Source organism: Lampetra fluviatilis, chromosome 48 (assembly GCF_964198595.1).
Source record: "Lampetra fluviatilis chromosome 48, kcLamFluv1.1, whole genome shotgun sequence".
Classification (NCBI taxonomy): Eukaryota; Metazoa; Chordata; class Hyperoartia; order Petromyzontiformes; family Petromyzontidae; genus Lampetra; species Lampetra fluviatilis.
In genome coordinates, this window is record NC_136322.1 from 2,399,090 (window position 1) to 2,420,896 (window position 21,807).

General features: G+C 54.0%; 1 protein-coding gene across 1 annotated transcript in view; it reads left to right on the forward strand.

Moving 5' to 3' along the window:
• The window catches only part of LOC144947986 (von Willebrand factor A domain-containing protein 5A-like), a 75,682-nt gene that overhangs the window by 22,153 nt on the left and 31,722 nt on the right, over window positions 1-21,807 (forward strand). The window contains 5 exon segments of the mRNA XM_078877414.1: window positions 1,819-2,024; window positions 3,232-3,448; window positions 6,854-7,035; window positions 8,696-8,711; window positions 10,287-10,379. Of these exon segments, the coding sequence (XP_078733540.1) occupies window positions 1,819-2,024; window positions 3,232-3,448; window positions 6,854-7,035; window positions 8,696-8,711; window positions 10,287-10,379 (714 nt within the window).

Sequence of the window (21,807 nt, forward strand, 5' to 3'; positions counted from 1 at the left end):
ATGGGAAGCGAGGTGAATGGAGGTGGAGCCAGCAGGGCAGTATGGGAAGGCCGGATCTGACGATCCGGAAGGGGAGGAGTCAGGGTCACGTGGGAGGGAGGATATAGAGGGGAGCCCGGAAGAGATCGGGGTCAGTTGTTGGAGTGAAGAAGCCGGACCACATTGGGTGGCCGCCGCGCCATCAGCCACGTGGCTGATGGGGCTTCGGCAAACCATCGGCCAGCGGTGTGCGGAGCGGGGAGGAGTGGAGCGACTAACGGGAGAGGAGCGTGCGGGGCGCGCGTGAGGAGGAGCTGACGGAGGAGCGTGCGCGGCACGCGAGAGGAGCGTGCGCGGCACACGAGAGGAGCGTGCGCGGCACGCGAGAGGAGCGTGCGTGGCACGCAAGAGGAGACGCTGGTCCCTTGTCAGGACCAGCGGGGTGTGAGGACGAGTGGAGGAGCTGAGGAGGAAGCGCGGGCGGGGGCGCGCGCGAGACGACGCTGGTCCGCGGAGACCAGCGGGGTGCGGAGAAAGAACTTGAATAAAAGACCAACGGAGACGGAGTCTTTTATTACATATGGATGATATTGGTCGTGAAAGCCTACGTGTTAATCTATCCCTCTATTTAAGGAACGAAACAGCAGGAGGATTTCTCCACAAATCTGGCTGTCGCCTGATGATGCCGGTTGTAATTACTGGCAAAACGTTGTACTCAGATTATAAATGTTGTGGATTTACTTTCCAACACACTGTTGTGCCGTACCAGTGTAATGTGTTCCGGAGACACTTGTAGAGGCGACTCTTTATTACAACACACCACGCCAACAGTCCTGATACAGCCTAGGGACACAGCCTACTTCTAGCGTGCCTGACACTGGCTACGCTCTTGGGTCCTCCAGCTATTATTACCCTAGGAGAGGCTACCTGACGCGACCCAGCCAAGGTGCAGTTCTAGACCTCTGGCTTCCTCGGACCTCGCTCTTACAAGGGCGTCGGACCGGGAGTCCCAGAGTCCCACCACTGGCCCGCACAGCGTCCCGGCCCTTACAAGGACAGTGGGGTGAGGGGGTCCAGGGTCCTAAGCTGGCTGGTCTTGATTCTTCGGCTGTGACTGGTCCCGATCGGCTGGGGAGGTGCCCTTTTATGCCCCTTGCCCATCGAGGGGTGGGGTGCATGGGATCCCAGAACCCCCGCAGCCCCCCCCTGCTCCTTTGGGGGCACCGAGGGGTTAGCTGTCTGGGATCCTGAGCCCCCAGCAGCCCCTCCCCTCTTGGGCTGGCACTGCAGCTCTGCCCCTGGCGGTACGAGGTACCGCCTGCAGATGGACCCCTTGTACCACTGCTGGTAAGTGCGGCCCATCTACGGCACTACACCAGTAACGAATTGGAATGCTCTGTTTACGTGACCAACCTTACTAATTGGCTGTGTCGGGTGGTGGCGGGTTTAACAACACATTTATATTTACGTGATTTAACCTAAAAATATATATATATAATGGATGTCTTTATTGTGTGTTTGTGTGTGGGGAGCAATGGGTCGGGCTTAGTGGACATGGCTGTGTCGTAGTGGGTGGGGCCAGTGACTAAGTGGGCATGAGTTGTGGCCACAACCTCACCTCAAATCACTTGACCTCACCTCACCCCAACTCACCTGAACTCACATAACATCACCTTTCCTCACCTCACCCGACCTCACCTCACCTCTCCTCACCTGACCTCCTCACCTGACCTCACCTGACCTTTCCTCACCTCACCCGACTTCACCTCACCTAACCAACTTACCTGACTCCTCACCTCACCTGAGCGCTCCTCACCTCACCTGACCTCTCCTCAACAGCGGTGCCGCTGAAGGCCATATCGGTGGAGGTGAGCGTGCAGGGCTTCGTGGCCTCTGTGCGCGCCACGCTCAGCTACCTCAACGCTGAGGCCTTCCCCGTGGAAGCCTCCTTTCTCTTCCCGCTGGACGACGACTCGGCGGTGCACGCGTTCAGTGCCAGTCTCAACGGGCGCCACATCAACGCCGTCATCAAGGAAAAGGAGAAGGTGAATGGGTGAATGGGTGGGGAGCGGTAGTGTAGCAGTTATTGCTACCTGGCGACCCGGGTTCAATTCCCACTCATGGCCAACACCACTGACGATTATCTGAACCAGTCCTGGGCCTCCCCTAGGTCGACTCAGCCTCAAGTGAGTACCTGGTGTGATGTGTGAGCATCGCCGCTAAGGAGACAAAGGCGGCCGGGCGTGGTGTTGGCCACCCAACCCCTCGTGTGCCGTGCCAGCATTCATAGGTGCTCGCTAACAGCACTTGCCCTAAAAGTATGTTAAAAGTAGACAGGGGATCTTTGTCTTTGCCTTTGGATGGGTGAATGGGTGGGTGGGTGAATGGGTTGGTTGATGAGTGGGTGAGTGGATGAATGAGTGAGTAGGTGAGTGAGTGGTTGAATTAATGGATGAGTGAGTAAGTGGATGAGCGAGTAAATGGGTAGGTGATTGAGTGGGCTAGTGAGTGGATGAGTTATTGGGTGGGTGGGTGGGTTGGCTGGTGAGTGAGTGTGCGAGTGAGTGGGGGAGTAAATGAGTCAGTTGGTGGGTAACCCGGTGAGTGAGTGAATGCCATCTAGTCCTCAGGCCAAGGAGTACGACGATGTGCTGTGCTCCAGCCACACGGCCTTCCTGCTCTCCGAAGAGTGAGAGGAAGTAATCTAGTGCATGCTGAGTGGTTGATTGGGTGGGGTGGGTGAGTGAGATATTAAGTGGGTGAGTGGATGAATGAGTGGTTGACTGAGTGAGTGAGTTTGTGAATGAGTCGGCGAGTGAGTGGGTTAGTGAGTGGATGAATGAGTGGTTGAATTATAGAGTTTGTGAGTGAGTCGGTAGGTGAGTGTGCTAGTGAATGAGTTAGTGCGTGGTTGAGTTAGTGAGTGGGTGGCTGAGTGAGCTGCGGAGTGAGTGGGTGAGTGAGTGAGTGGGATGGTGGGTGAGTGAGTGGTTGAATAAGTAAACAAGTGAATGAGTTCGTGAGTGAGTGGCCTATTGAGTCGGTGGGTGAGTGGATGAATAAGTGAATGGGCATGTGTGAGTGGGTGAGTTTGTGACTGAGTGGGTAGGTGAGTGTGCTAGTGAATGCTTTAGTGAGTGGCTGAGTGAGTGTGTGAGTGGGTGGGTGAGTGGTTGAATGTGTGAATGGGTGGATGTGTGAGTGGATGATTGAGTGCCATCATGTCTCCCACGGGGTGCATCGTGTCCCCAGGCCAAGGAGGAGTACGATGATGCGCTGAGCTCAGGCCACACGGCCTTCCTGCTCTCCGAGGACCGGGGCGACGTGTTCCAGTGCATGCTGGGCAACCTGGGGGCGGGCGAGGGGGCAGAGCTGCGGGTGGAGTTTGTGAGCGAGTTGGCGGTGGAGCCGGACGGAGCGGTGAGATTCTGCCTACCTACGGTTCTCAACCCTCGCTACACGCCGCCAGGTGAGATCACTTCTACACAGCGGTGATAACGCAGTGATAACAATGTGGGCATTGTGAACTCACCAACAGAGACCAGGACGTGAGCCGTTGCTGGCACAGTCTCCGACATGGCCTATTGTGAACCTGATGACAGTGATTAACACGATCACACGACCACCTCTCACCTACCCCCATATATTGAGCGTGGCGAAATTCCAGTCAAATTCGGGCAGAAACCAGGCCTTTGAAGTTGCGACGGTGGCTGCTGTGAAAGCCGTTTCCTTCAATTGCCCATTTTCCAGCCCTTTAGATCGCCAGTTTCCCATTGTTTAGGATGGAGTTCACCAAGTCCCCTCTGTCATATCTTTGGTGTCGGCGATCCCTTTATACATTCTGGCTCGGTGTCCCGTGAAGTGTGCCAGAAAATTATATGTGGTCAACGTACCATGGGCAGTGCTCCACCTGAGGCCACCCTGGCGTTCAGATGATGGGTGAGAACAGCTCCCAGTGAAGGGGTTACACAATTGCTGCAGGATATCGAGTCCCTCCAAGCGTGGCCTTCGCGCGACCTCAGTACGGCCGCTCTGCGAGAAGAGAAAGTGGGTACTTTACTTGCCGACTCAAAAGTTATCTCTGGAGACACTCGACTACCAGGGGCTGACACGTCACCAATACTCAGGGCAGGCATGCTCCCACTCCTTTTGAGCTGAGCCTTGCGCACCTCGTTCATAAGCTTTGCGGCGATTCTTATTTAATTCAGCACCGTCATTGCAGCCAGATCGCCTACCCTGGTGAGACACGCATCGAACGTGACGCTTCTCTATGGCTAAGCCCACAAGAGAGGGTTAGTCCCGTATCATGATTCCCCAAAAACACTTCGAGAGCGATGTCTGATGCTGGCCGGGGGTTCATTCGTTCGGTTAGTGACGAAGAGAGCCCAGGACTGTAGGACACTTCTGTATAAAGGGGGAATCTGCGTTAGCGGGATACCTGTAATGGAAATATAGAAGAGCCGCTTGCTGTACTTCAGCCCTCCCACCAGGTGACTTATAAAAAAGGATGCTGTGAAACGGATGCTGTGAAACACAAACAGGTGATGGGTCTGTGTACTGAAACCTTTGCACGGCTTGCAAGCGAAAGGTGGACAGTTGAATCCGTATGCACATTATACTGGGTTCCTTCAAAGTGAAGCCAGCGAGCTATTGTTGAAGAAATTGTGGAGAAGGTTCCACAATGAGGGTGTAGAGCTGCCCATGACATAGGGCAGCCGTTGCCGGAAACCTCTTCTGAAATCCAGAGGAGCAGTTCGTGCACCGTTAACTGTGACTAGACACTGGGCAATGTTATAAAGCAAATCGATTCATTGTATGAAGTTAGCTACAAATCCAGAAGCTTTTCGAGGGCCCAGCAAATAACCATGGTCAATCATGTCAAAAAATGTCTCTCAAACAAGGGAGAGTAATGTGAGATTGAAAAGTCCCAATGTTCAGACAAAGTGATCAGATCTCTGACTCGGAAAATCCATTCGTGAATGGTCCTCCCTGGAACAGTGCATGCCAGGTCATTTCCAATAAGCTAAGCCAACACCCGTTTAAGCCTTGCAGACACAGCCTTCACGATAATGCACAACACTGAGACCGGACGCCAGATTTTTAGGGGGCTAAGATCACGTTTCGTTTTTTCAAAACGGTGATGGTCACCATAATGTTTATTCTGTGGTGAAATTAAAAAAAGTAGTGTGTACATTGTAAAAGCCTCAACTCGCTCGCTAAGCTCCCACGCAACATCTTGCTGAATTTTAAACTTAATTTCTCCCCGACGATTTTTTTTTTCAAATAAGGGAATGTAGACACCAAAGTTGTGGCAGAGGGGCTTGGTGAACTCCGTCACAAAAAATGGGAAACTTGCGATCTAAAGGGCTGGAAAATGTAAGCACGGCTGTCCTCCAAGACTGCTAGTCTCCACTGCTTCCTCTAGAACAACTTCATCGTCTTCCTGCAGGGAGTGCCAAAATTCTGATACAATTCTCCTGTCAGTCTGTCCATTCCTGGGGATGTGTTCCTGGCCAGAGCAGTCACTTCCACGTTCAGGTCTCTCTGCTCGGCCTCTCCTTCAAGAAGCTGTCTCTCTTTTCTTCGCCCAAAGGAGGCAGGTCCTTCCGGATGTCTTCTTGGGCCTGTGCAGATATACACTCTGGGGGAGAAAAGATTCTTATAATATTGAGCGACTATTGAGGCTATTTAATCATTGCTTGATACAAGGACCCAATTATAATCAAACAGCCCCTCCATAGCCTTGTGCCTAAAATTCTGCTTCCCTAATGAGAAAAAAGTGTTGAGTGAGAGTCCATATTAATGGTGTATTTAAACGCAGAGTGTATAAAGGCCCCATTTGCCTTATCTTTCTGCAGTCTCTTTAGACACCCCATGGCCTCCATTTATTCATGTAGTAGGTCAGGATTGTCCCCAATCTTCTGCTGTTGCTCTATACTATGGATCCCTCTCTCAGCCTCAGAAATGTCCTGGTCAATGCTTTGGGTACTTTCCCAGGCATATAACTGACACATTTTTTTGTACGTGTATCTTCCCTATATCCCAATATTGGGCTATGTTATTAAAGATACGTTTTTTTCCCCCCCATGGCATCTCCTCCCAGAAAACATCGAAGAAATTGGTGAAGATATTATTTGGGGTCTTTCAGTAAAGTCACGTAGATAGGTAAAAAAAAAAAATAACAAAAAACTTCGATCGCAACACAAGCGGTCGTCATCAGGCGGAGAGAAAAAGGGGGTAAGCCTCGAAGGCTTAAAAGTGGTCGTAGACCAAGTGTCAGAACGGAGTGGGTAGGGCACAAGATTCTAGGCCAGCTGTGGATAGAGCATCTATCATGTTTGCACAACCACAATACCTGCATTTGACCACAGGTATTGTGGTTAATGCAAACATGATCCCTTGTGAAAAGGTGTCAGTTTTGTTGGCAGATGAAAGGGTAAAAACCTATTATCATGCCACTGCTTCTTCGTGTTCTGCAGATGTAGATGCCACTGGTTTTTCACGTTTTGCAGATGTAGATGCCACCACCACTGCCATCTATTGCCCGGCAGTTGAACTTACAACTCAACGCAAAGAACACACTGATGGGAGATAAACTCTCCATAAAAAAGGCTAAAATAACAAGAGTGAAAATAAAAACGTTGTAAAGGTGAAATCAGGAGCTCTGTGTGAACACTTCTCTCTCTTCCTACAATCCTCCTTCCCCTCCCCATCTCCTCCCTCCCCTCCCAATCTCCTCCCTCCCCTCCCCATCTCCCTCGCCTCCCCATCTCCTTCCTTCCCTGCCCATCTCCTCCCCATCCCATCGCCATCTCCGCCCTCCCTTCCATCTGCTCCCTCTCCTCCCCATCTCCTCCCTCCCTCCCACTGGCAGGCGCATCATCATTAGCGGACTCCGCTCTTCCCTCCGTGCCGTTTGTGAGCTGCTCCCAGCCGCTGCCCTACTCAATGGACTTTCGTCTCCGTGCCGAGGCTCCCGGAGGCATAGCTGCCGTCACCTCGGCCTGTGACCTTGGGCCGGTCTCCTATTCGGGCCCCGACAACTCCGGGGCTCAGGCAAGAGTGGCTACGTGCCGGCAAGGAGATGTTAACTACCTCTCCTGGTGCACAGGAGGTCGTGGATTCCAATCCCTACATTGACGAAATGTTAACTACCTCGCCTCAGTATGTGGGTTTCTTTGTGTCTCTATGGTTCTATTTGAGTGTCTGGGTCTCGTAGGGACTCTGTGGTTCTATATGCACCCATTTCTTGCGCCAGCCCCAACATCTTTTCCATGATGAGAGAGTCGTGGTGCCATCCGATTCATCGCCGGGTATGCCTCTTCTGGTAGTCAAGAGGCGTCTCGGCCTCCCCTCACCTCTACTGCAATAATTTCCTGCACGTGTTGGAAGGCAGATTGTACACAGCCACCATTGGCTGTAAACCTGTTGGAGGGTGGCCCGTTTTTCAGCTGGGATGGCCCGGAAAGCTGCCAGCGCGTCGTCATCCAGCGCCATTGCCCTTGGCCTCTTTTGGAACTCTCTCGCGGGTCCCTGGAGCTTCCAGTTCGATCTCTTCCTTGACGATTGGCCCAGTTACGCCCCCCTTGTCGCCTTAAAATGTGTCATTCGATAACGCACCCAATCCCGCAGTTAGCCCCAATGGCCACCAGATGGCATCCTGTCACTACACTACTATAGAGTTAGTAAATACTACTGTAGAGTCTGGAGATACTGCTAGAGAATCAGTAGTTATTACTATTGTCGGTATATACTACTACAGTCAGTACATACTACTACAGTCAGTATATACGACTATAGCTGCAGTAGATACAGCTATAATCAATGGATACTACTATAGTCAGTAGGTACTACTGTAGAGTCAGTAGATACTACTATAGAGTCAGTAGCTACTACTATAGAGTCAGTAGATACTACTACAGTAAGTAGATACTACTACAGTAAGTAGATACTACTAAAGAGTTATTAGATACTACCATAGTCAGTAGCTACTAATATAGAGTCAGTAGCTACTACTATAGTCAGTAGATACTACTATAGTCAGTAGATACTAATATAGAGTCAGTAGATACGACTAATTATATTGTACGTATGGTGTGTAGGTGTACATGCCTGCACAATAAATACAAATTTGGGTGGCGGCGGGGAGGTAAAAAAATATTTGGGTGGGGAGGCAAAAAAAAATCTGGGGCATGGGGGTCGACAACGTTCTATAACTTTTAGATTTAGGACTTCTGAAAGGTTCTCATGATTTTGTTGATGGACAAATGGAATGCTGGGCTTTCATAATAGCATAATATTTGTGTATGTAAATGTTATATATTTTAAGAGTAGACAAGTTTAGAAATATATATGTATCCCCCGGACAAAGCCAGAGACTTCCTGTAAGTGGTTCTATATGAGTCTCTGGGCCTCTGTGGGTGTCTATTGTTATCTGTATTGCATTAGATAGTTATGGATTGCGCAGGGGTTGTGCCGGATTGCGTTTTTTTATTGATCTATGTGGTGGCCATGAGCGGTGATGGCCTCACTTCCTCCTCTACCTCCACTCCCTCCCTCCACTCCCTTCCTCCACTCCCTCCCACCCACCCACCCACCCTCCCTCCCTCCCTCCCTCCCTCCCTCACCCTCCCTCCCTCCCACCCTCACCCTCCCTCACCCTCCCTCCCCTCCCCTTCACACTGCCGCTCCACCACCACCCCCATCATGTGCCCAGGTGTCTCTGGGGGAAGGTGTGATGCCGCCACCACGAAGCCGTTCAGCAGGCGCCCCATCTGCGGCCTCGCCACCACCAAGCGACGGAGCCGACCCCACGTCCCCCTCACCTCACCTCACATGAACACACCCGCACGCATCCCCCCCCCCCCATAGAGCCGGAAGGGGAGGACACCTGATCGACCGGTTTTTATCCGAGAAACCCTTATCGGGATTAACTCTCACGGTTTCCGGCGATCAGGGAATTGGATGACCTCCCCCGACGCTACGTTGCACCGCGGCGCTGCGACCAGCCTTAATATGGTGTGGCCGCGGCGAAGGGCATTCGGCCACCACGGTTGAAACGCATCCCCCACACACCCCCCCCCCCCCCCCCCACGCGTCGACGAGGCCAGCAGGGGAAGGACGGGACAGCATGAGTAGCAGGACCGCAGGGGCTCTTGCGCATAGTCGCGGAAGGTTGGGATAGTTGCGCTTGAGCGCGCAGGCACAATTGTTGGGGAGGGTAAATGATTGAGCTGAAGGTATGAATAGATCGGGAGAGGGGAGGCGCGCGGGGAGCCCGTGCACAGATTCCCACGGCGAGCCTTTGTGAAGAACGCCGCCGCATGAACTGCAATAATGGGGGGGCCTGCGTGAGAAAGGGATTGATTGGAATTTGCGCCGCGCAGGTTGAGCAGTAATTAGCATATCAAAAGCGCCCGGAACCGCCGTGCGCGTGCCAGAGGGTCGCGAGCCTATTGTTCAGAGCCGCATCCCTTTGAGGTAGGGAGGATAAATAGGGAGCGCAAAGGGGAAATCGCTCTTTTGACTCCAGCACCAGGCGACACCACGAGCTCCAGCCCAGCGACCCGGACGTCCGTGAGACGCTCCGCGGTACACTGCGAGGAGGAGATCAACGGACCGCCGTGAGCACCTAACAGTGAGTACGAAGGTGAATTGGAATCGAAGCCGATAAATAGGGAATAGGTCCAGGGGAAGGAGGATAGGCCAGCCTCGTCGACTCATACTGACTTAGCATCAATTCGCGAGTAGCAGATAATAAATCATTAATAGCGAAGCGTGGTCTCACGTGATCTTGTTGAGCAGTGTGTCGCGTGGGGAGCTGCGTGTGTGTGCGTGTGTCCACCCCGTGCGCGATACAGGTGCGCGATCATAACGCGAGTAGTCAGGGGTGAGTGTAGTGCTGCGGCTCGCCTCGGGGGAGCGCTGCGCAGAGCGGCGCGAGAGTGGGTGTCGCGTGTGTTCACTCCGTGTGTGATACTGGTGCGCGATCATAACGTGAGTTGAGTTGGAGTGCGCGGAGCGGCGTGTGTGTGTGTGGGCGTGCGTAGGTTCGCTCCGTGTGGGTTGCAGGCGCGCGATTAGGAAAGGGAGGTATCGTAGTAGAGAGGGGCAGAATACTACTCGGTAATTAACCATGCCTATTACGCGGACCCGCGGTGGAGGGGAATCCTCGAGCGACGGTTCCCACACCATGGGTGAGGAACCTAGCAGCGGTTCGCTTAGCAGCGGGGGGGCGATTGATGATGTTAGCCCGGCCGTTAGCATCATCGAGGGAGGGATCTCGGGGGCGAGCGACCCCCACAAAGGGTTCAATATGGACCGTGACGTGGAGCTGTTTGTCCACCCCGTCCAGAAGCACCGCCCCTTCGCACTGCTGGAGGCAGGCGACACCACCAAGAGTACGGAGACACATGGACACACACACACAGATGCACATCAAACACACAGTCACACATACATAGATAGTAACACACACAGAAACACACAGACGCACACAGACACATAGACAAAGATCCTCCATGGAGCCTGAACAGACTGTAGGGGCAAATGCTGTTTGCACAGAACTATAAAGGCTGGCACGGCACACGAGGGGATGGGTGGCCAACACCACGCCCGGCCGCATTGTCTCCCCAATGGCGATGTTTTCACTTCGCACGAGGTACTCATTTGAGGCTGAGTCGACCTAGGGAAGGCACAGGACCGGTTCCGATAATCGTCACTGGTGTTGGCCATGAGTGGAAATTGAAATCGGGACGCCGGGTTCATAGTGCAGCGTGCTAACCACTACACCTCCACTCCTCACCCAGATACATACATACACAGACACACAAACAGAGACACAAACACACAAAGACACACAGAGAGACACACAAAGACAAAAAGAGATTCACACACAGACAAGAACAACCGTCATTCGCCACTAAGTGGAGGTGACGTCACCACGATGCTTGTGCCAGGCTATGTGCACCTTGAGGCCATGTGAAGTGTCAAACGCCCGCTGGCAGGAGGTCACGGAGCTGACCCATGTGCCACAGGTGGACTGACTGAGACGACTGGCTGATGCAGCACCTGTGCCCCCTACTGTGCCAACTTGCTGTGCTTTAGCCACCCGGCGCTCCGCTCGTTGTTGTGAGCGTCGCTCCTCCGCCCTCTGTTGTTGTTGGAGGGCGACTGCCTCCAACTGCCCAGTAGCGTCCTTCACAAGCCTCCTCCACAGAGGCCGATCTTGACACCGCTGGTACCAGTCATCGGCAAGTCCACTCAGCTCCACATCCTATTGTACCACATCACTCCATCTCTTCTCTAGCCTGTGCCGCGCCCGTTTAGCCCCCTCTATCTGGAAGAACAAAAGCTGTTTAGGCATGCGGTGACTGGGCATGCGGGCTACATGACACAGCCAACGCAGCCTTGCCTGCCGGAGGAGCTCACCGATGGGACTTTGCCCAGATCTTTCAAGGATTTGTGAGCTCCTCACACAATCCAGCCTGGTTAAACTCAGGATGGATCATAGGCAGGCCAGCCTAATGTTTATAATCGGCGAAGATGCTCCATTAGGGGGGTCCACGTTTCGAAAGCGTAGAGAAGGGAGGGAATGACCGTGGCCGAGAAGACTTGAAGCTTCATACTGGTTGCGTTACGCAACCGGTGAAAATATAATGCCGCTGGACTGATTCTGAGTGAGACCTCTGCTGTCAAACCAGAGCCGGTCATGAGCACACTGCCCAGGTATAGGACACTCTCCGCTCTCTCCACAACTGCCCCATCACCGGTTTGGAGTTGTGGGGGTGGATTGTCCAATGGTACAAAATACCCAGGCAGGTGCTTAATTTTGGTGGGGCTCATGGTAAGGCCCCACCTCTTAGTGGCACGCGCCTCCAACTCCTCCTCTGAGTGAGTGGCAATTACCAAATCATTGACATACATAACGTGGTTGACCAATAGGGAGCCATCCCTTGACCACACCTGGGCATCGATCAGCCTCTCATTGTATCTCTACCAGATGGAAATTCCTCTGGTACAGCCATCAAAGGCTTCATGAACTACGTGGTTGAAAAATATGTTAAATAATGTGGGAGCCAGAGGACATCCCTGTCGCATTCCAAGGTGAACAGGGAATGGCTCCGACTCCCAGCCATGTAGAATTACCCGGGCCCCCTCACCATCATGAAGGTCCTTAACGATCGTAAGCAGAGGGTCAGGGACCCCGAAAGCACGAAGAACAAACCAGAGCCCAGGCCTACTGATGGTATCATAGGCCTTGACCAGGTCAATAAAGCAGAGATGTAGATTTTGTGGGAATTCCGTAGACCTCTGTTGCAGCAAACAGACAGAAAATATGGCATCTGTGCAGGACCGCCCCTTCCTGAAACCAGATTGGGGCTCCGCAAGCCTCTCCTCAGCGTGCCTGGCAAGGTGGTGTTGAATAATCCTTGCCAGGACCTTTCCCGGCACACCTATAAGTGAGATGCCCATGTAGTTGTTACAGTCTGTGCGGTCCCCCTTCTTAAAGAGTGGGACCACAAGGGCATCCTTCCAATTCTGTGAAACCCATCTTGTGTTCCAGACTGTTGTTATGATATCATGTAGGGCAGTTTCTGCACAATCGCCACCCCTCCTTAGAATTTCGCTTGGCAGATCATCTCTGCCCGGTGCCTTTCCTGGTCTCTAACTCTGGATCGCCGTTAGTACTTCCTCAATAGAAGGCATCTCAGCCAGCCACTCACAGGGGGTAACTTCTTCCTCCAATATTAGAGGCACTGCAGCCTCAGTAGGGTCTTCCCCACTTTGTCTTACGATGTTTTCCATGTCAAGGGATTTTACCTCCCCCAGGACTTCACAGAATTGCTCAGCAAATCTACAAACCTGTTCCTGGGGGTCGGAGATTTGATCACCGTTTTTTCCCCTAATGATGGTAATAGGTGTGGCGCTGCAGGTTACTTTTTTTGATGGAGTTATAATCGTGGACCATTGAGGCAGACTCCATCTCCTCAGCAACCCGCGACCACCACCCATTCTTACAGCACCTCACGGCTCTCGGAACATTCGAGCAAAGGCTGCGGTAAGCCTCCTCATTCTCTGACATGTGATGCTGTAGACGATTAAAGTGGGCCTGTTGCTTTTTCTCATCAATCCTGAACACCTTCTCTGTCAGCCAGGGTCTCTGGGGAGGTCTGGACTGCGTACCCAAAGCAGCCATTGCAGCTGCCTGAGTCACAATCCTAAACCTCGCCCATTTACCCTCGACATCTGGAGGAGTGGGGGACGATGCCAACCCCAGCCACAAGCGATGATGCAATTCTCGCTTGCAACTTTCATCAGCTAGCTGAGACCAGGCCACCTTAGGTTTGAATGGGGTCCTGGGTGTATACCCACCACCGGAGTGGAAGAATGGCAGGCGCATCTTACAGATGACAAGTCGATGGTCAGAGGGCAGATCAGCTCCACGGTAGGTCCTGGTGTCAAGGACATGGGCCCACATCCGCTGTTCCGTCACTATGTAGTCCAGCAGATGTTCTTGCTTGGACCCAGCATGCATCCATGATGTTGTGTGGATGTGCCGATGCCGGAACAGCGTGTTGGTAATTACAAGCCCATGGGCTGCACAAAAATCTAGCAATCTGCTACCGTTGTTATTAAGCTGATCTGGCCCATGCCTTCCAATCACTCCAGACCAAATTCCAGAATCATGACCAACTCACACACAGATGCACACACATACACAGACACACAGACACACACACAGAGACACACACAGAGATGCACACGCAGATACACACACACAGAAACACACAGACACACACAGAGACACAAACACACAGACACACACACAGAAACACAACAACCGCTATTCGCAACTAAGTGGCGGTGACGTAACCACGGCAATTGTGCCAGGCTATATGTACGTTAAGGCCACATGAAGTGTCGGTCAATTAGCCACCTAGTCACCCAGTGATTCATTCACCTGCCCAGTAACTCGCCCACCCAATCGCTCATTCACACACTAACGTAGTTGGGTTGACTGATGATATGGCAATGACTAAGTTATTTTGGTCACTCCCTGACCTGTCACTCTCCTCGTCACTCACTCACTCGCTCACTAACTCACCCACTCACTCACCCACCCACCTATCCCTCATCCAGTAATTTTACTCACCCAGTTACTCACCCATACCCTCACTCACTTACCCAGTCACTCACCCAGTCACTCATCCCGCTGCAGGTCACCTCATATCCCCTCCCACTATCTCGCTGTCTATAAGCCCTCACAACAACCCACGACCTCCTGCATATCAGGCAAGGTATTTAACATCTCGCCACGGGGAGAGAGAGACACGCAAACTACAAATATGCAACAGGCATCGTCAGGGTTTGGATCGAACCTACAAACTCCTGTATATCAGCCAAAGTAGTTAACATATTATCAGGATCGAACCAACAGCCTCCTGTGCACCAGGCAAGGTAGTTTCCATCTCATCAGGGTCAAGATCGAACCCACAATCTCCTGCGTACCAGGCGAGGTAGTTAACGTCTCGCCTGGGCCAGTATCGAACTCATGGCCTTTCGACACCAAATTAAATGAAATAAAGAGAAATAAGCGTGTAATACATCTATAAATAACGAGTTTCTGCCACAAGGAGATGGACCTGCTCAGTCCACCATAACCAGATCTCCATTGTCCAGTACGAAGCACACGGCATCCTATGCCGCCCACTGCTCCAGGAAGGCACCGGCATCGCTGGTGAGCTGGGCATGGCGGAACTCTATCCACACCCTGTCAGAAAGCAGAGCCCTGAAGATGCCAAGGGCGTTCGGTGAGCATCCACCGTCTACCGCCGCCTTCCTCGGCCTGTGGATCGCCAGCTCACGTAGCTCATTGGGGCGTTCACGAGGCCGTCCGCCCCCGTGTCTCCAGTCTTGTCAAAGTCGAGTACCATGGGGGAGAGGTGCAGACTGAACTTCAGCAGGATGATTCACAGGAGCTTGGAGAGCGAATCCAGAGACTTGCACTGGGTGAACCTCGCGAGCAAGGCATTGGCGGTTTACGGTGCCAGGCAGTATCTGAAGTCCCCGTGGCACTTGTAGGATGGATTGGAGTAGAAGCTCCTCAACACAAGTTTATCGTGGCCCTCACAGTCCAGGGGGGGGGGGGTCTCTCTCCAGGCGTGGCCCATGTGAGTCCCCAGGACGTCTTGGTGGTGGAACTGCACCATGAATGTGCAGCTTTTTTTTCCACTCGACCTTGTCAAAGTGGACCTCCTGAAGGTCCTCCGGGCAGCACGAGCGGTGCTTCGCGTCCGATGAAGTCGGACGCCGGCTCTCCGATATGACAGAGAAGTACGGTCGGGGTGGGCCGGCGAGGGCCAATGCTCCCCTCAAGCCATTCAGTATTCGGGTCGCGTGCCATTCCGAGCGCATTCCTGCCCGTGTGGGCACCTCAGCCGGTATGGGCCCCTGGGCCCTGTGGGCCCGGCTGCACCGTGTCAGGCTGCACCATGTCAGGTTGCACTGTGTTGCCAGGCCTAGTGAGGTGCGTGGTAGCCAAGGCGTTCCAGCATGAAAGAGGGACACAGTGGGGGGATGGCAGCTCCAAGTGTGGATTCAACACCTCTGGCTGGTGGGCAAAGTCGGCTGCTGTCAGTCGCAGGTTGAGCCTCTTTTTTGTGAGGCATCTCCAGGCGTACTGGACACTCCAGTACAGTGGGACCAGGGGACCCAGTGGGAGGCTCCTGAGGTCCATGCGGAACAGCTGCTTGCTGCACCCAAGGGCTCCCAGCTGCTAAAGAAAGACGGTAGCTGTGGTACTCCTAGCAGGAAGGTGGTCTGCATACAGGGACTGCTGTTCGGCTTGCAGGCGGAAGGCGTCCACCTGGCTCCTCACACTCCGCATCACCACCTGACCTCCTCTTTCCAGCGGCAAAATTAGGACCCCAGCAGCCACGTGGTGTCTCCTGCCTGACCACAAGAAGTTCAGGATCTTCTTCTGCAGTGCAGCTACGAGGCGGCCAGGAGGGCCTAGGGAAAAGAGGCAGTGCCACAGTACGGCTGTCACGAGCTGGTTCACCACGAAGATCTTCCCCCATGAAGCTGAGCAATTTTGAATTGAGTTCCCGGGCCCGCAGCCTCTCCCGCACCTTGCACTCAAGCTCTTTCCAGCTCCATTGCAAGAGATTCTCTCCGGGGCCCAGGAACACTCTGAGGTGGCACAAGGATACGGTGCCGCAGGTGATGCTCTTGCCCTGCTATGGAAATTGGGTTGAATTCCACTTTCCAACCAGCAACCCACAGCAACTTGCCCCAGTTCATTGTTTTGCAGAGGAGGCCCTAAAGTAGATGTCTTGGCATGCATGGAGGAGGGAAATGTCGCCCGGTGAGCCCACGTTGAAGAAGATGTCATCAGCGTATGCCATGATCACTACCCTGATGCGTGGCTCTCTAAGGACCAGGCCACTCAGTTTCTGCCCGAGAAGGCATGGGAAAAGGGCTCCACAACGAGGGTGAACAGTTGCCTTGACATGACGTTGACCTTGATCGGGCACTGGGCTTCAGCATAAAATAGGCGGACCAAACCAATGAATCCAGCCCTCAACCCAAAAGTCCTGGGGTTTCCCAATAGATACCCATTGTCAACACTGTCAAACGCCTTCTCCTGGTCGAGAGAGAGGAGCACGAGTGGGAGCCCCATCCTCTCGGAGAGGGCGATGAGGTCCCTGACGAGGAAGACGCTGTCGTGGATTGTTATCCCCGGGACCGTGTAGGCCTGGTCACTCTCCACCACCTGAGCCAGCACCATCTTTAATTTTGAGGACAGCACTTTGGCCAGGATTTTATAATTCGTGCACAGCCCTGACACTGGTGGCCAGTTCTTCAGGTGCCTCAGGTTGTCCTTCTTAGGGAGCAGGGCAATCACCTCCTTTTGCCACAACTGAGGCATGGCTGCTGTGGCCACCGCCTCTTCAATAACTGCTCCGTAGTCCTCGTATAGCATTGGTCAAAGGGAGACGCAGAATTATCTGGTGTGCCCCTCGATGCCCATACATTTATTTTTTGCAAGAGAGTTCACTGCTGCGTCCAGGTCACTCGCCATGAAACCTTACTCCAGCAGCTTGTTCGCTTCCTCCCCGATGGTGTGTAGGTCCCTCCAGATATCCTCTTGAGTAGGTGCAGATGTTTCCTCAGGAAAGAAGAGGTCGCTATTGAAATTACTTTTTTCATCCTTTGTTTTAAGGGTGCCTTCGTTGTTGAAGAGGCACGCCATATTTTTCTGCCTGTCCTTTTGCTTCGCCAAGGCATAGAAGAGAGATGAACCAGAGTCGAGGTCGAGGTATTGCTTGACCCTAGAATGCACAAATGCTCCCTGGTTCTCTCCGCTTGGAGCCCCTTGAGACAATTCTTCATCTCCACTTACTCCTGTAGGAGGGCCGAGGGCTGTCTCCCTCATTGAGCCACCTCTCGAGGTCAAGGACCTGAGCCTCCATGTCAGTGACGTCCGTGTTTTTATGGTGCGTGCTGCCCCCGGTGTAAGTCTGACAGAGCTTTTTATTCGGACCTTATGCCCTAGCAGGGCATTGTTGATATGCCAGTAGGCCACACCGCTGGGTGATCCCTGCAGCTTGAGGCCCAATAGGATCAGGCTGTGATCCGTTAGTCGTGCAGCTTTGATGTCAGAAGTGAGGACGCTTGACATGAGATGTCTGGAGACATGAAAGTGGTCAATTCTGGACTGAGGTGACTGATCGATGGCCCCGTGTCCAAGTGAAAGTCAAACAACGCTGCCCGGGGTTGTGGAGCCACGACACGTTCACCAGATCAGAAGCATCCAAAATGTCACGTAGCTCCTCCAAGAACCCAGCGTTGCAGTGCTCCTTCCCTGTGCAGTCAAGGGCATCCAGCGTGCCATTGTAGTCACCTCCCACGACCACCACACTCGTCGCCTGGCACACCACTGAGGTGGTTCCACAGAAGCTGCAGAAGCCTGGGTCTCTCGCTGTCAGTGGTTGGAGCGTACACGTTGACGAGGTGGATGGTGGTGTCGCCGACCTGCCCCGTGATGTCAAGGACCCTCCCCTTTACCACTTCTTCCTGGCTCACAATATCGGGCGTGACGTTCGGTGAGAACACGGTTGCCATTCACGAGGAGTTGCTGCTGAAGTGGCTGAAAGAGGAGTCCCCCTCTCTACTCCCTACTCCAGGCACCCTCATTGACCGTGATGAGATGGGTCTCCTGCACAAACAGCAGAGAGATATTGTGCTGACTAGCAAGGGATGCGGCATAACATCTCCTCATCGTCCCTGTGCCCCCATTAATATTGAGGGAGGCAATGCACGTCATTGTGAGCGAGTAGCCGGTGTTATTTCAATCAGTTAAATTACTGAGGAAATTCCTCGCTCTGGGCCTCTCTGTGACTCGCGACTTCTTCTCATCCTGTTGAAGCTCCACAAGCGAGCGTCTGAGGGAGGTCTCTATGGCATCTACAGGCTCGCCATCTCCACAAAGCCTCCATGACCTGGTTCAGTATTCTGTGGGTTTCTTTAAAAAAAAACTTCCACAGGTCTTTGTGACAAGAAAATAGGTTCCAGCAGAGACGACCACATCGAGACTTCGGCTGGTCTCACTGCCCCCCATACGGAGGTCATCACGCGAGTCCCCCTTCTGGCTTCCAGGCCCTGCGTGTGAGGACCCAGGAGTCGAGTCCACGGCTGGCTCTGTAGGCTCACCCACTGGGGCAGTGGCAGGGGGAACGCCACCGCTCGCCTCCTCAGCATCATCAGCAGCAGGGATCTCTGTCAGACTTATGGCACATCCTGGCAAAGGGAGGAGAGCCCGACCATCCCTCCTCGGCCACCTCGTCGGCCCCAGTAGCGCCGTCGCCCCCACGTCTTGAAAGGAGGAAGATCCTGAAGAGAATTCCACTCAGCCGCCTCTTCTGATCCGGAGGCCGGAGTGATAGAGGTATACTCCATACTTCCTCTTCAGGCATCCGGGTGTTGCATAATGTCCCATGGGAACATCTGCTGTCACAGCAGGGGTTTTGCTGGGACCTGGCATCTCACTGGTGTAGTCGGAGCTGCAGGAGTCTGCTCCACCTGCTGATTGGCCACTGCTCTCCCCTGCCGGACGGTCCTTGTCAGAGTTGACGGGCGACTCATTGGGGCACTCTCTCCTGAAGTGCTCATCACCCTTGCAGAGGTGGCACCTGATAGTGGCCTCGGCACAAAATGTGTCGTGCCTCAGGGCCCGGGCTCCTGCAGCCCAGCGTCACCAGACGAATGGGCGATGTGATGGTGCACAGCTTGGCCACCCGCTCCTGGATGTCCTTGTCACCTGTATGTAGGGGGGCATCTTGAAGACCACCCCTCCCCCCCCCCCCCCCCCCACGCTGCAGGGGAAGACAGCGGCTCAAGAGCGACGTACCAGTCGCCCACCATCAGCTCCTGGGCCACGGCCGCAAAAAGGCCACTCTCTCTGCCTCCAAACAGAACACGGGCCTTGCCGTTTCATTTTGGAGGTAAACTCGATCGTAGTTTCTGGGGACTATGGACGCAAGGGCGTCGACGTAGGTATCGACGGAGGCGTCGACCGAGGCCTGGCAGTGGACACCATGGCAGTGTGACGGCCGCTGCTGGTACCAGCTGCTCCCGACGGCCCTGGTCCGTCTGCCGATGTTTGGTGCTGTGCATGGGCGGGGTGGGGCTCGAGGCAAGAGGGCCTGAGCGACTGGCAGAGGCGACTCGTGCATGTGTAGGGGTGTTAGAGAGAGAGCCGTTATGCATGGCAGCTTATGGGAAACAAACACAGTGGGCGGGGCTACGTGAGTGCACGGGGGGGGGGGTGCTCTCAACGACGTCCGCACCAGGCAGCCCGGGGCCCCACCCCTCAGCGGGGGTTGAGTATAAAAGGGGATGTGTCAGAGGGCTCGGGGCACAATGTTAAGCTAAACCAGTGAAGACCGAAGATCGTCTAGCTAGAGCCCTGGACTCCCCTGGGACGCCGCCCTTGTCAGGGCCGCGCAGGACCGAGCCAGCGGCGTGGTCCCGAGAACCAGAGCTAGTGCTCTGGGACTCTGGGTACCGTAGCCCGACTTACCAGTGTCGGGCCAGACAGCCTCCCCTAGCCCGTTAGAGGAGGACTAGGAGGTAGGTCAGAAATAGCTAGCAGTGTATTCCCAGATAGCCGGGTGAGGGGGCCGATACCCCCTCGAGTGTTATATGCCCACTGTTGTGCTGTGAAATAAACCCGTGTGCCTCCAACTCCGGCGTCAAGAGTCGTCAACGGTATTACATCTGGTGTCAGAAGTAAAAATCTACGAACATGGACACGCGCCGGACAGCTCGAGTCAGGATACCGTGGGCGGAGGACACCGCTGCAGTTGGAGAGCCCGGGATGGGTGAAGAGAGCACGGAGCAGTCGGGGCCAGATACGGCTACGCCGCAGCAACAGGAGGGTGGGGAGGTGTCGGCAGAGGGGCTGAGGCAGGCGCACGCCAAGCTGATGGAGCTGCTGCACGCCGCTGCCAGCATGCTGGACCACATCACTCATCTGGGGGCTGCTGGACCGCCACGGGGCGACGAAAGCCGACGACCACAGCGCCTTCCCGCCATTTCAGCGGAACACCAATTTGAAAATCCCGCCATCGCCGCAGCTGCTGTTGAGGGCGTGGCCGGGTTGAGCATCGAGTCCAACGGCGGGCATACAGTACCTGCCGCGTCATCACCAACGGACGGTACGTCACCACGGGTGCGACCGGCGATGCCATCGGTTGTTCGAGCCGCGGCACAGCCGGGTGGGGGAGACGGAGTCGCGGCACAGCCGGGTGGGGGAGACGGAGTCGCGGCACAGCCGGGTGGGGGAGACGGGGGAGTGCGACCTTCCGCGGCAGCCGCTGCGTTACATCAGCGGCTACCTCCACTCAAAGAATTTGTGGGCGAGGAAGGCGACTGGGGCGGCTTCCAGCGGCACTTCCTCGCTCACCAGGAAATGGCGGAGTGGACGGACGCCGAGGCTCTCCGCGCGCTGCCAGCACTCCTCGACAGCGACGCCCTCGCCACTTTAACATCGGCACCGAAGGAGAGGCGCTCTACGCTGCAGACGGCGATGCAGGTGCTGGCTGCAGTTTACGGTCCGCCGTCAGACTGTCGCCAACTCTTCTACGATCGCCAGCGGGGGGCAAAGGAGTCGCCTCTGGCGTACCGCACAAGCCTCCTGGCACTGGCAAAGGCGGCCTTTCCACGGATGGACAACGAAGGTGTCGACGCCATGGTTACGGAGAAGATACTCCTGTCTTAATTTAGGAGCTTTCGTGACTGCAGGACTTATTCTTTGGTTCTTTTCGGTTAAGTCACGTCTAAAAGTAAAATAAAATAATAAATTAAAATAACATATTACGACGTTTCGATTGCAACACAAGCAATCATCATCAGGCATAAAAGAAACAGCAACAAAAAATCTAACTAGAAAACTATAGACAGACATACAAGCAGACAGACATCACGACGGCACACAGAGAGAGGACACAAATCGGAAAACTATAGACAGACATACAAGCAGACAGACATCACGACGGCACACAGAGAGAGGACACAAATCGGCACAAAGAGAGGGGTCGTTTCTGTGACGGTCCTTAAATATAGAGAGGGGGGGCAGGGACGGAGAGAGGGAGGGGGCAGAGAGAATTAGCACATCAATGAGTGTACGGCAACGTAGTGTACGGCAACATACTGCTGTGGAACGGGCACGCAAGATTGAAAACTAGGAGGCACACGAAAATTAAATAACCTAGCAAAATATCGAAATGTGATGTAATACAACACAGAGAGTCGGTTAACACA